At 38.3% G+C, this 13,546-nt stretch overlaps 1 protein-coding gene across 1 annotated transcript in view; it reads right to left on the reverse strand.

Annotated features, from left to right (window-relative positions):
- Positions 1-8,084: 8,084 nt before the first annotated feature.
- Hpgd (15-hydroxyprostaglandin dehydrogenase) overlaps positions 8,085-13,546 on the reverse strand; it is a 28,014-nt gene continuing 22,552 nt past the window's right edge. Inside the window, exons 5-7 of the mRNA XM_048455761.3 lie at positions 12,365-12,441; positions 10,811-10,974; positions 8,085-9,058 (exon numbers count right to left, since the gene is read on the reverse strand). Of these exons, the coding sequence (XP_048311718.1) occupies positions 8,920-9,058; positions 10,811-10,974; positions 12,365-12,441 (380 nt within the window). The 3' untranslated portion in view covers positions 8,085-8,919. The remainder of the gene's footprint in view (positions 9,059-10,810; positions 10,975-12,364; positions 12,442-13,546) is intronic.

Here is a 13,546-nt window from a genome sequence, read left to right on the forward strand (position 1 = left end):
CTGTTTGTTTGCTTTGTCCAAATCTGATGAGTTTATTCTAATAGTAACATTTTATTATAACATATTTTACAACAATATTTATTATTATCCTTTAGAAGCCAGTTTTTTTTTTCTGTTGAGAGACAGAGGTATGTTTGGATGGGAGGAGTAAAGGTGAACTGGGGGAACAATAAGAGGGGAATTGGAAATCACAATATATTATTTGAGGAAAACATATTTTCAAGAAGAATAAAAAAGATAGTAGTCATTAGTTTAACCTTTACTATATTATTTCTCTCACTGAGTATGACTTGCTTCCCAGATATTTTACATAGTAGCAGATGCTTATTTGCTGCAATTAACAGATCTCCAAGTCAAGCAAGCATAAGCAGTTAGCCAGATTTATTGCTTTCCACATGTGAAAAGTCAAGGCATACTAGATTAATGCAAATTTGCATTTTTCTGTATTCTTTTGACCGTGACCTCTCCTGAATTCATCTGGATCCATCCTCAGGTCAGGTTCTATCATATTCACAGAATCATTAGTAATAGTTGCTAACCAGAGCATCACTTTGTACAAGTACTCAATCCATGTTTTGAGATATAATCTGATTGCGACAATTGCTGAGCCTGGGGGAATAAAGGATATGTGGATTAATCTGCTTTTATACAAAAGCAAAAGCCCCTATAGAACTATTTTGCCTTAAGTAAAATAAATTTACATAGTTTAGAGTTGGGATATTATCCAATATTACTCACAAAGTTTTTTTTGGATAGAACTTATTCTCTGATTCTCTGAATAATTAAAGAAAAATAGTGGTATAAAGTTCACTGTTTAAGAAGCAGGAACAAGTGTGTATGACTCACATCTGATTTGGCAAAGAGAGTTCCTTGTTCCTCTCTAGAGTAACCAAATTTTCACTTATTTTATAGAATGGGATATACAGACTTAAATTATGTATAAAATTATACCATTTAAATGGTACTTAATATATAATAAATGCTACGTCCAACTCCAATTATCTGGGGGAAGTTCTGAGATGCTTCGTATGACTTATTTAGGAGGAAACAAATCACAGTTAATCCAGCCAAATTTTTTGATTCCATGTGATTTTGTCTGAGATTTGAATGTTTATCCCAAGATTAAAACCAGGGCCTGTGTAAATAAACATTTGAAAAATAATAAAGTTCTCAAGAAAGAACAAATTTGATTATTGCCTCTAAAAAAATCAATTTTTTTACAGTATTTCTAGATTCTATTTGGAATCCTTTTTGGATCATCTAAATTATTGGCTTTCTAGATTCTACTGCGAACATGTCTTTTAATGCTCAATGGCTATTTTTGATGGAGTCCCTATCCTGATTTTGTTAAGAAAAAAAAACATTTCCCTTCTTGGTAGAAAAATATGGACCCATAGTCACCAATTCCAGAGTCCAATTTTATTGGTACCATGGTCTGTATATCTAAAAATACGTTTCAGCTTTCTGGTGTCTACCATTCTTAGCTGAGCAGTCATCTCTAATTTGCTTTTAGACTTGGTCACAATAAGTTGCTTTAAAGACATATTGAAAACATTTCCAGTTAATGGATATGCAAATTGGATCATTGTGTTGAACTACAAAAATGGGGTAGTTTGCTCTTGTTCTTCTGATCGTAGCTATGGAGATATTTTTCCACATTCATATTGCTAAGTCCTTACTTTGAAATGAGAGAACATGTATGAACCCTATTTGCTGCACAGAAAGGGCAAATGTAGATTTTAGTTATATGGTGAATATCTGGGTAGAAGAACAATATTTCACTCACTGCCTCCACATTATTATAAGGAAGCAAAAGAACCCAAGAACCAACCTTTGCCTTAGAAATATCTGTAGTACCTACAGATTAAGGTGAATAAATTTTCTCAGAAATTAATGTTTCTACCCAGCCTGGCTTTTCCCTCATCAAGTTATATTTTAATATATGTCTGTGTGAGTGTATGTCTGTGTGTGTGTGTGTGTGTGTGTGTGGTCTTCAAAGTGTTATTACACATGCTTTTGTCTTTTCAAGTCTTCAGGATTTGAATGTTTTGTGCAGAGACACAGAATTGTGGAATATTAGCATTTTCATTAGCCATTCAGGCCAATGTAAGATATGGTAAATAAAGATAATGAAGAGGTGAGGCCCATTTGTGCTGTGTGGTGCTGTGTGAAATTATCTTGCAGAATGGACGCTGCCCAGCATCCTAGGAGTTTGCCTTGTGATGTTTTAGAACAGAAGAAAGAATGGTGTTGGTATGATAATAGTAGTGTTTCAGATTCTGACTACTAAACTCCTTCTATCATGGTCCAGATCAACTCATAAGATGAATGCATTGTTGTACACCACTGTTGGACAAGGCTTCACCATGGGGAGGCTTGCTTCATCATCCCAAGGGCTATTCTTATAATATGAAAAGCTTACTCTTTGTTCTATTGAATCTGAATGAACAGTGATTGCGAACATCTGTGTGCATCTGTCTTCAGAGAATTGAATCCAGACATCTATTCCTTATGGTTTTAAAATGCTAGATTAAATTGTAAAGACACCTTTCTTTGAGAAATGCCCAATTCTCTTTCTAGTATCTCTACTACATATATCCCATCTCAATTTCAGTTTTCTTCTGCTTGAAAGAATTTCCTACCCCCTTTCCCAACTTCAGAGCAGGGAAGACTTGGAGGCAAAGGAAAGAGAGTGAGCAAACTCGAGCACAGGGTGAGAAGCGTGTCATTTGATAAGGAGTGACTCTGACAGGGACAAGACACTGACCGGTGACCTAATTGTGTATGTCTGGCATGTCTGCCTAGAGGGTTCAGTTTCATACTTCTGGAAAAAGCAGACAAGATTTTAAGCTGAGAAACTACCCAATTAAAGGAGTAAGATAAATGACCCAAATAACAGTATTTGGGCTTCATTGACCAGGGCAAAAACTGCAGGCTTGAGATTAATTACAAGAAAAATAAAAAATAAATTAATGAGTATGCAGTGTTATGGGAGCTAGCTTGGTACGGTAGATGTGGGTCAGAGGGAAAAAATGGTAGAAAAAAATAATAGTTTAGTCTAGAAAGATGACACTTTCTGACATGATGATCCATAGTCCTCAGCTGCGCCTTGCTCATTCCTGTAAATCCCTAGGTGCCTGTGTTATTCCCAGAGATTTACACCAGCCCCTCACTGATCCAGACACAGGAAGAGGAAAAGCATAACCATGTTTTCTCATGGCAGTAAAGTGACCATCTGATAAGGACAATGAAATTACTTAAGACAACTGATATCCCAACATCCTCCCTGATAGAAAACTTCCTGTTCCCACACTTCTGCATGGGTCAAAACAGGGGAACAAGCAGCGCTTCTTAATTCTTTCACTATAAACAGACATACGTGTTTGACTGATTCAGATTTAGGTGGCTACTCTGACTTATCACCGAGTCAGGGTGACTAGGGAACTAGATACCTACGTGGCCGTTATCGTGGAGCTGCCTCAGTAAAAGCGATGTCACGCAACTCCCAAGGTATGCCTACCAAAACACGTCAGATATTAAATGTGTTGGAGATAAGCTATACTATAATAGTTGAAAAGAAAGCAAAGTAGAACAATTCCAGAGCCACGTTTGCAATTAAAAACAAAAAGTATAACTGTAAATGACATTTACTTATTCCTATTGGTTGATAAACGGAGGTCAGGGCTACAGTCTAGACGAAGGATGTGCTTTCTTCACTGTAGGATTAGGACCTGAACAAGGCTCCGGATATGGGAGGGATTCAGGTGGAACTTGGCTCCCAGAAAGAGCAAATAATCGCCAGGTTGCTGGACCACTCTTCACACTGACATTCCAGATGATCCCACGTCATTTACTTCCTTCTGTTGCAGAAAATAGGCCCAGGTGATTGAAAATACTGGTTTCTCCAATGCTCATTCCAAGCTGCACTTCCTACAGTGTATCTATCACTCTTTGGCTGCCATAGAGCTGAAAACTGTACACTGCATGGCACTATGTCAGGGACTGCCTACATTTGTTGCCAGCTGAGTCTGTTTCTCGCTCTTTCTTTCCCTCTTCTGATCACATCTACTAAGTGTTACCAACAATTCTCCTGAATTGACCATTAGTTTGTACTTTTCATTTTCTAGCTTCTACTAGGATTTCCTGGTTTAGTAATATCTGATATTCATTAGTATTAGTATTGGTATTTGTTTCTTTTCTGGGTGCTGTGACCAACGTCGGGCAATAAGCAATGATAGAAGGAAGACATTTTCTGGCTCACATCTCAAGGGGCTAAAGCCTAATTCTGGCGGGAAAGGCATGGGGCATGGGGCGACCGCAGTCAGGAAGCATAGCAAGGCGGGTGCTCAGGTGCTGATGGTCAGCACTTTCTCTTATTTACCCTTTATGATTCGGTCTAGGCCCCCAGCCCATGGCACGGTGCCGACCTTGCTCAGGGTTAGATTTCACTTCTTAGAAATGCCTGCACTGACACATGACAAACTGTGCCTTCCTGGTAGCCATCCAGTCAAGTTGAAAGTAGACGTTTACCATTACAGGATTCTAGTAAATACAAACACCTTAGAAACTATTCCCATTCACCCCACCTACATTTTGCGTTTTCGTGTATTTCAGTTCTGTGGATGTTTTATTTCTGTTTCCTCGAAGTCATGACTTCCATTCCTTAATTCTTTATTAATTCTACCTTTCCTTCTCATTTCCTTTCATTTTCCTTCATTTCTCTGGGAATTTCCCTTCATCTGGAGATCTTATTTTTATTTAATTGTTTTCTTCTTCATTGAAAATCATCCTTGTTTCTCCTTTCTTCCTCCTCTTCCCCTCTTTCTTTCTTTTGACCTTCTCTTGGAAGGGCCTTGTAAATGTCAGATGGTACTTGGTAGTTGTGATGTTGTTCACGTTACTATATTTTACGTGTTTTTTTTTGATTCAAGTTTTTTGTAAGACCCTGTATGGTAACTCGTTGTCAGCCCTCATTTCAAGTAGACTCAAATATCATATATCAGGGGACTCAAACAACCATCTACTTTCCTAGCTTCTGTATGTTGATGATTTGTGTTTCGTGTAGTAGAGAGAGTTTTCTGTTTTGATGTAGGTTTGGTTAACCTTGGTTAAGGCTCACCCATTTTTGTGGAGCAATTTCCTCCAAATTGCAATGTTCCATGTTGATAGGAGGTTTATGAGACTCATGATGTCATCATATGAGGCTCAGTGGGAGTCCCTTGGATATTCCTACCAACAACGCTAAAGAAGGCTTCTCATGTTTCCCACAGTGGAGTGTGGTAGTCTTCACCTTCATTAAGGAGACACATATGGAGATCATTACAGAAAACCGGAACTCACCAAAATGCAGAGTTGCAGAGCCCAGTACCAACAGATCTACAGTTTCACTCCTTCACCTAAGGCTAAGGGATCATTGTGAAAATGGGGCGAGAAGAGTGTAAGAGCCAGCGCATCAGAGAGTTTACTGTGAGATTGGATCTCCTACGAAGTCAGAGGAGGCTACATCCATGAAGTCTTATCAGCGTGACCTCCTGAATACGATAAAGGTGACTTGAACAAGGGAAACATCAATAGACTTACTAATGTGGCTAAGGAAAAGCTCATGAGGACTGACCCTAGACAAAGAACTTTAGGAAACTTAGGACTGCCAAGAACAACAACAACAAAACATACTTCCCCAGGTAAAAGTACAACAACAGTTGACTCTCCAGTTACAAAATTGTCAGCCCTGAAATTGCAGACACACACATCACATTTTACAGAGTGAGTAGGATGTATTTGCATATTTTATGTATTTAGAATGTCTTCCTCCCCTCACACAGGTAACAAATAAAGAAAAATAAGTCATGAATTTGAAAGAGATCAAGGGGAATGGGGCAGTACATGGGAAGTTTGGGAGGGGGAAAGGGGAAGTAAGAAATGGTATAATTATATTCTCATCTCATAAAAAGAAAACATTTAAAATAAAACTCTTACAGATTCCACGAGAACTAAAACAACAGGATTTCCAAAGCCCCTCCCCAAGAATACAAACACGGTAAAAGCATCTGGGCCAAGATTCAGACCAGCTAAGCTATCTAGAGGAGACTCCCATGAGCTGAGCCATATAGAAAACATCCCTCTACCTGCTGAATTGCATAAGACATATACAGAGTCACAGGGTTCCAGGTTTCATGAGTCATCAAAGCCCCACCATGCTGGAATGTGGCTTTCAGCGACACAGCTGTATTCGAGTCATCCCTGCTCCCATCAGGAACTTCTCACCCATATTCCTGGAAGCAATAGCAATACACTCAGGGGTTCATCAAGTTGGACTTTGGGGTAATCGTTACTTCTGGCAGTCATTGGTTATTCTCTGGGGTGAACTGTGATGTGTTTCATGTTTCCCCAGGAAAAGGGTCATGCAAAACTTGTGTATCTGGTTCTGGTTGTTGGGATGGTTGGGAACTGGCTGAGTAGCTATTTCAGAATGAGTAGCTGAATGGTTTAAGAAGTCCAAGTGTACCAAGGCCGGTTCAGGCACCCTCTCCTCTGTCCAGAGAACAATCTGGGGATCTCTCCTTGGACCTGGGATCCCATATATAATCAAGTCTCCTGTAAACGCTAAAATGACTCCCTTAGTTGAAATATATTCTTCCCTGATCCCATAAACATCCTTCCTCCATCCCCCCATCCCGGTCAACCGAGCTTTCCCCATTCCTCCCCTACTCCCTTCTCTCTAACCCTCTCCCCTTCCAACAACCCTCCCCCCCCCATGCACCCGAGGTTACCTGGGACTCTTGACTATTTCCTGCCTCCTGGCGGCTAGCTAAATAATCTTCATCAGGTTCATCTTCTTATTTAGCTTCTCTAGGATCACGAATAATAGGCTCATAACCATACTGATGAATATTTTGCTTATCACCATAGATCCTTTATCTGGCGATGGATGGCGATACAGACGAAGACCCACATTGGAGCACCGGACTGAGCCCCCCAAGGTCCAAATGAGGAGCAGAAGGACGAAGAAAATGAAAAAGGAAATAAGGACTGCGAGGGATGCTATCACCCACTGATACAAGGGGACGGATCTAATGAGAGTTTACCAAGGCCAGTTGGACTGGGACTGAACGAGGACGCAATCCAACCAGATTCTCTGAATGTGGCCGGATTCTCTGAATGTGGCTGGCCCGGAGTCTTTCTGAAAAGCCATTGACAATGACACTGGGACTTGTTTCCTCTGCATATACTGGATTTTGGGGATCCAGTCTGTTTGGATACTCACCTTCCTGGACCTGGAGGGAGGGGGGAGGAACTTGAACTTCCCACAGGGCAGGAAACCCTGACTGCCCTTAGGGACGAAGAGGGAGGAGGAGAGGGAGTGGGGGGAGTGGGAGGGTGTTGGGAAGAGGGGCGTAAATGGAAACTTTTATAATTTAATAAAATTACTTTCAAAAAAAAAAAAAGAAGTTCAAGTGTAGTGGGTAAAGATCGTCAAAAAATCTTCAGGAAACATAAGTGGAAGCAGCAAATTCCACTGTAGTCTATTTTAAGAGAACTTTGTGGCCATCCAATTCTTTAGTAACCAACATCCTGATCCACCAGCTGCTATTAACCTTCATGCAAGACTCTCCAATGACAAACTCATTCAAATTCTTTGAAGGTTCATGAAGGCTCAAGGCATCTTTGGCATCTTATTGTTCACTACATAAAGTATTTAATATATGGATTTTGAGCACAAAGTCTCATAGAGTTAATAGTCGACAAAAGTGCAAATACAAGTTCGTAAGCAGAAACAATCTAACAAATTCCTGGGACTCGTTTTGCTTTGATATTTACTTTATTGGAGGTGTAGCACTGGATTTGCAACACCCCCTAGATATGCCAAAAGTCAAACAGACCTGCTCAGTTTATCTGGCATTAAAGGCATACACCACCATCTGACTTAAAAATGTTTAAATACCAGACAGTGGAGAAAGTGAAGCAGAACTATTTCTCATTTTGTGTTACTATGAATTTGAACGTATGTACAAGAACACTTTTAGTTTTGGATATGGCAGAATTGGTTTTATCATCTCATTAGGTGCACATAAAAGACTAAGTAATTTATGTGAATTTGAATAAAAGAGTTTTATTGAAAGATAGGCACTTTTGAAATTAGTACAAATCAACAAAGAAATAATCAGGAAAATACATTTGAATAATTTCTTAATAAGCATATATAGTACACATAAAATTTTATAATTTCCTCATTTTTTGTTACAACTATTAAAAGTTTCATTCCTGAGGTCTTTGGAATCCATTGAATTATAAAATTAGGAAGGAAAGAAAACAATCTTCCTTGGTTTGAGGCTGAAGTGTGAGTCTTCACTGATAGTACAAGTATCATTTTCCCATACATTAGACGTATTACTGGGACATGGTCACACTGGAACTCATTTCCTAACTACTGGAACCCCCAACACCAGATCTTCAGAGTTGACATGCTCAGCTTGCAGATCATGTGCAAGCTGTTATTACTAAATATTTCCATTGCAAAGTAGCTCCTCCTTTCTGAAGTGCAAACATACATAGTGAATCATTTAAGATGTGTTTTGACTTAAATAACAATTCAAGTATCTCCTTTCTGAAAACCATTAATATTTATGAGTCATGGTGATAAATACATTTTCTGAAAGGCAGAATATCTCTCGAATATCCTTTGTTTTGCCCTTAGAGGACGTAGGTTATAACCTGGTTTTGGCTTGCACTGCATTTTTTGCTAGCTTATCATACATCTTTATCCACACTTCGAACAAATCATTTAAGAAAGATATTGACATCAGATTCGTGCAGATAGGTTTCATACTACAGCATTTCATCTCAAAAGCTATATTAATAAAGATGCAGTTTTAGTGAGTCACCTGTGCTTATTTTCAGTATAGCTGATGCTTAAGACGTTCATGGAGCTTTCACAGTTGTTGGTGTGATGTCATAATCTTGAAAATGTATTCCTTTAGATGCTGTGATCTTCATAATGGCACCATTGAAAGTATCATCTTCAATGAGTCTTATTAATCCATTGGCAATGATTGATGGGCTAAAAATAAAGGAAACATTTGTACTTTGAAACTAAAGACTGAAAGTAATTAACTTCAAAGTATTCTCTTAAGCAGCTGCATGCTTGTCGTAGGAAAATACATTTCATTACCTATTGCTACCTTCAGTTTTTACTCATTGAGATATTAAGCAAATTGTACACCAAATTTAGTGGTCATTGGGCAATGCATTTGACGTCATTAATCTTATTGCTAAAAATGATCTTTTTTTTTCATCTATACCGGATCAGTAGATATCAGACTTACTAGACAGAAACTTCTTTGGAGGAGAAATAGAATCAATTAATAGAATTTATTGAAGATCATTTTTACTAAGTGTCATTTTAAGTACATTTCATGTATCATCTTATTGATCTGCTGAAGATCTTTAAATTTGCTATCCTATCCCTTTACATGTGAGAAAGCTAACACTTACTGAAATTTGATGGACAGTTTCACGGACAGTGGTGGAGTCAAAGCTGAGGTCTGATTTCTCCAATACAATAGCTGTAATCCTGTGCTGAGAAAAACTCACCTAACTCATCTTACAAAAGTTTTATCTACTTTTTTAAATGAAGGATATCCCTTTGCCAGTGCAGTATATTTATACTTTATTACTTATTCTTGTGAAAATTTTTATTGAAAGTAGATTCTTTTTCATACATTATATTCTGGTTATGCTTTTCCCTCCCTCAACTCCTCCAAGATCATTCTTACTTCCCGACCTACCCAAATCCACATCTTTTTTTTCCTTTATCACAGTAGAATACAAATAAAATAGACATGTAAAAAAATAATGATAAAAGAAAATTAAGCAAAATAAAGACAAACCAGAATAAGACAAAACAAACAAACCAATAAAAGGAAAAAAGTCAAAAGAAAAGCTCAAGAAACAAATATAAACACAGAGACACACAGAGAAATCTTACAAAAATGCAAAATAAGATTTTAAAACCCTGACAAAATGTTGACAAAGCATTATGAGACAACCTCTACAGTGCCATTGAGTTTGTTTTGTGTTATTTATCCACTGTGGGCATAGTGTGTGGCTTTAAGCATGGTTTGTATGGCCAGCGAGGCTCCACTGGAGAAAACTATTCTTTCATTTTCAGGTGGTTGCCAATTGGAAATAGCTCCTGGGTTAGGGCTTGGGCTTGTGCCATACTTTACCCCTCCTGCTAAGACCTTATCTGGCCCAGACCTGTTCAGGCCCTGTGCATGCTGTGCGTGCTGCCACAGTCTCTGTGAGTTCATATTTGTGTCGACCGATCTATTCAAACTTAGACACAATTCTTTGACTATGTGCCCATGTGCCCATGTATGTGTCTGTCTCTGTGTTCTTGTGCATGAGAGAAAGAGAGAGAGAGAGAGAGAGAGAGAGAGAGAGAGAGAGAGAGAATCAATTTTTTTTATTAAATTAGTTGAAATTTGGGGGCCATACAACAATACACAAGCTTTACTTGATTTTTGCTTGTAATTTAGGCATATAAAGTATAATTGCATTGAAAGGTGAACAAATGTTATTTAGAAAAGAAATCAGATAAAAGCTGAGGGCACTATCTGTTTTCAAAGCAAAATTCATAACATTTAAACACAATCCTATTTCTCGTGACTGATTTTCCCTTTGAAACATTTGGGAATCCAAATTTTGAGGTTTGTATCCTTTTCTAAAATTTAAAACTCTAAAATGATTGGTTGCTCGGATCAAGGATAAGGCTTTGATACATTGTGTAAAGAAAGAGTCTTTTACTTACTCCAGGATTCCATAGAATTTCATCATAGCCTTGATCTGATCCTTATATTCTATATATTGGCCCATATTTTCTTCTTTTTCAATGGATTCAAGGATGGGTGTATTGACAAAGCCTGGACAAATGGCATTCAGTCGTACGCCACTCTTCATCAGGTTAGCGGCCATCTGCCAATCAGAACACAGTTGCGGGCTTCAGGAACTTTGACGAAGGATAGTTACAGGACAAAGCGAAATGAAAAGTTCTTTAAAAGCTTATCGTAAAATGCATTCAGCAGGTATGCTCTGAAATACGGAACACTTCTCAGTGGGCACATATGGTGCAAACACCCAGAATTCACTCATAAAAGGAGCACCATTAGAAAAGTAGGACCGGAGTTATCTAAGTTTCTCTTCGTTACTGAGCTTTGGGGATTTGAAGCTAAGTAACTGAGGCTGTTTGTTGGTTTTTTTTTTTTAATGCAAACATCATAATAGAAGCTTTGTTACTTGTTAATTCATTATTTCTACAATATATGAAGGCGATTTTTCACTATACAGAAATATATAAATACAACAAGGTTGATATTGAGTGGTTGGCAAAAATGTGAACTCGGGTTTTTAGTAACTTCATCTTTTATTTCTTCCAGAAACGATGGCTCAGCATCAGTCCTTCAGCATGTGCCAGTAACTTCATGACTGTTGTTAACAATGAGAGCCGAGGGTAGAAATATTCGGTCACAAACTTAAATGTGAAATTTCTGCTTTGTAATGAGTTATTTTTCTCTAAAACCTTGGGATACTTTCAAATAAAGTACTGAGGTCTCCTCAATCCAAATTAAGAGTAAAGACTGCTCTCCTTCCCGGGGATGATTAACACTGATCCTTCAGCTTATAATCCCTCCTTGTTAGTGCGAAGCACTTCCTCGATCTGGTCCTTCCATCCTATCCAGCACCATGCAGAGACTTTTCAACTCTCTTTTTTGTTGTTGCTGTTTATACTTCGTGATACATTCTCCACCCAGCATGCAAAATTGTATTCAAGTGTTCTATTTAAGGACTCCTGCGCCGTAGTGGCACAAGCCTTTAATTCCAGCACTCGGGATGCAGAGGCAGGGGGATCTCTGTGAGTCTGAAGCCAGCCTGGTCTACTGAGCAAGTTCCAGGACACGCCCCAAAGCTACAGAGAAACTGTATCTTGAAAAATAAAAAACAAACAAACAAACAAACAACAACAACACACAAAAACTCCGAAGCCCAGTCCTCCTGGCATTAATACTGCAGAAAAGAAACTATATTTAAAAAACAAAGCCCATTTCCACATTGTTTAACCTTAAAATATTTATTAGTGTCACCACCACCCACCTCTCTCCTAGTTTGCAGTGTATAGTCTTTATTTAGTCTTTTACAAGATTGCTAAAGTTTTTATTATAAAGATTTTAGTAAGATGTCTCCTTCATCTTTCAGCTAGGTTTTTTTTTTTTAAAAAAATTTGAACTTCTTTTCTTATAGTCTGTAAAATTTGGGTTTCATCTATGCATGCAAGGAGGAAAAGAGTCTCTGGTTATGATTTCCTCACCGCTGCTGAGCGCGTGAATCCGATTATGCCGTGCTTTGAAGCACAATAAACAGGTTGTTGTGCAACAGGCATGAGTCCTGAGAAAAAGAAAGAAAGTTTCTAAATAAATTGATGTTTCAAAAAGTGGACTATACAAACAATGGTATTTGGTCACATCAATTTAAGATTAATCTGGTAAATACACGCACATGAAACCAGACACTATTGTAAAACAGCAAAATCTAAAGCAATCCCAAGCAAACAACCATCACACAGAACCTATTTTACTTGAGTGACTGTTGCTATCAAGTTTATTTCTCGTGTCTGACAAATCTAAACAGTTCAGTTTAGCTAGTCATTAAATATTTTTGTGTCTACTGAGTTTCTTCCATTCACTACATTTTCCTTTTGAGACAGAGTCTCATTGTGTATCCCAGACTGTCATTGAATTTAGAATCCTCTGGACTTAGCCTTCCACGCACCAGGATTATGATGTGTACCACCTTGCCTTGCTCAGGTGATCCGGTTTTGACAATTCTTCTAAAATATATAATTCTTCTTTGTCAAGAAACAGTGATTGGTCCCTGGTTAGTGTGAGATTCATATCAAATGTCATATTAATGCTAAATTATTCTGCTCAGATATTCCTGTCTCCACCCTGCTAACTAGTCTCACAACAGCTCCCCACAGTTGAGAGTGTCATGCCAAAGTTCAGCTATAAATGCAGATCTTAACCACTCCCTGGGTGCCTTCCAGGCTTCAATTTATGAAGCATGTTTGCTCAAGAGCAGTTTACATCCTTGAAGACGGTAGATCACACCTAGTACACAGTGATCTCAAGGTACAAGAACATGTTGGTTGCCTTGTTGTTTTGGGTCAGTAAAATGTGCAAGGTAATTACATATATCAGTGGCAGTAGCAAAAATTTACAATATCTCCACAGGGTTCATGGGGATGGTAGACATGTAAGATAAAGAGAAAAGGGGTGTAGCCAGATGTACTGTTTGCATCACCTCTTTGTTACAGGCATATGGGACAAAGGTTAGTATTTGGAGGACAGTGCTCATAGGCTCTGCACGATACAAAATGTGACTCTTAGTCACTGGTAGGCTAGGTGACAGAGTCGTAAAAATGACAAGGATATTGTTTACAAATATTATCAAAGATGATGATTGAATGGATTTTCTTACATTTGTAGAGCTA

This window comes from Myodes glareolus, chromosome 23 (assembly GCF_982192425.1).
Source record: "Myodes glareolus chromosome 23, mMyoGla1.1, whole genome shotgun sequence".
NCBI lineage: Eukaryota > Metazoa > Chordata > Mammalia > Rodentia > Cricetidae > Myodes > Myodes glareolus.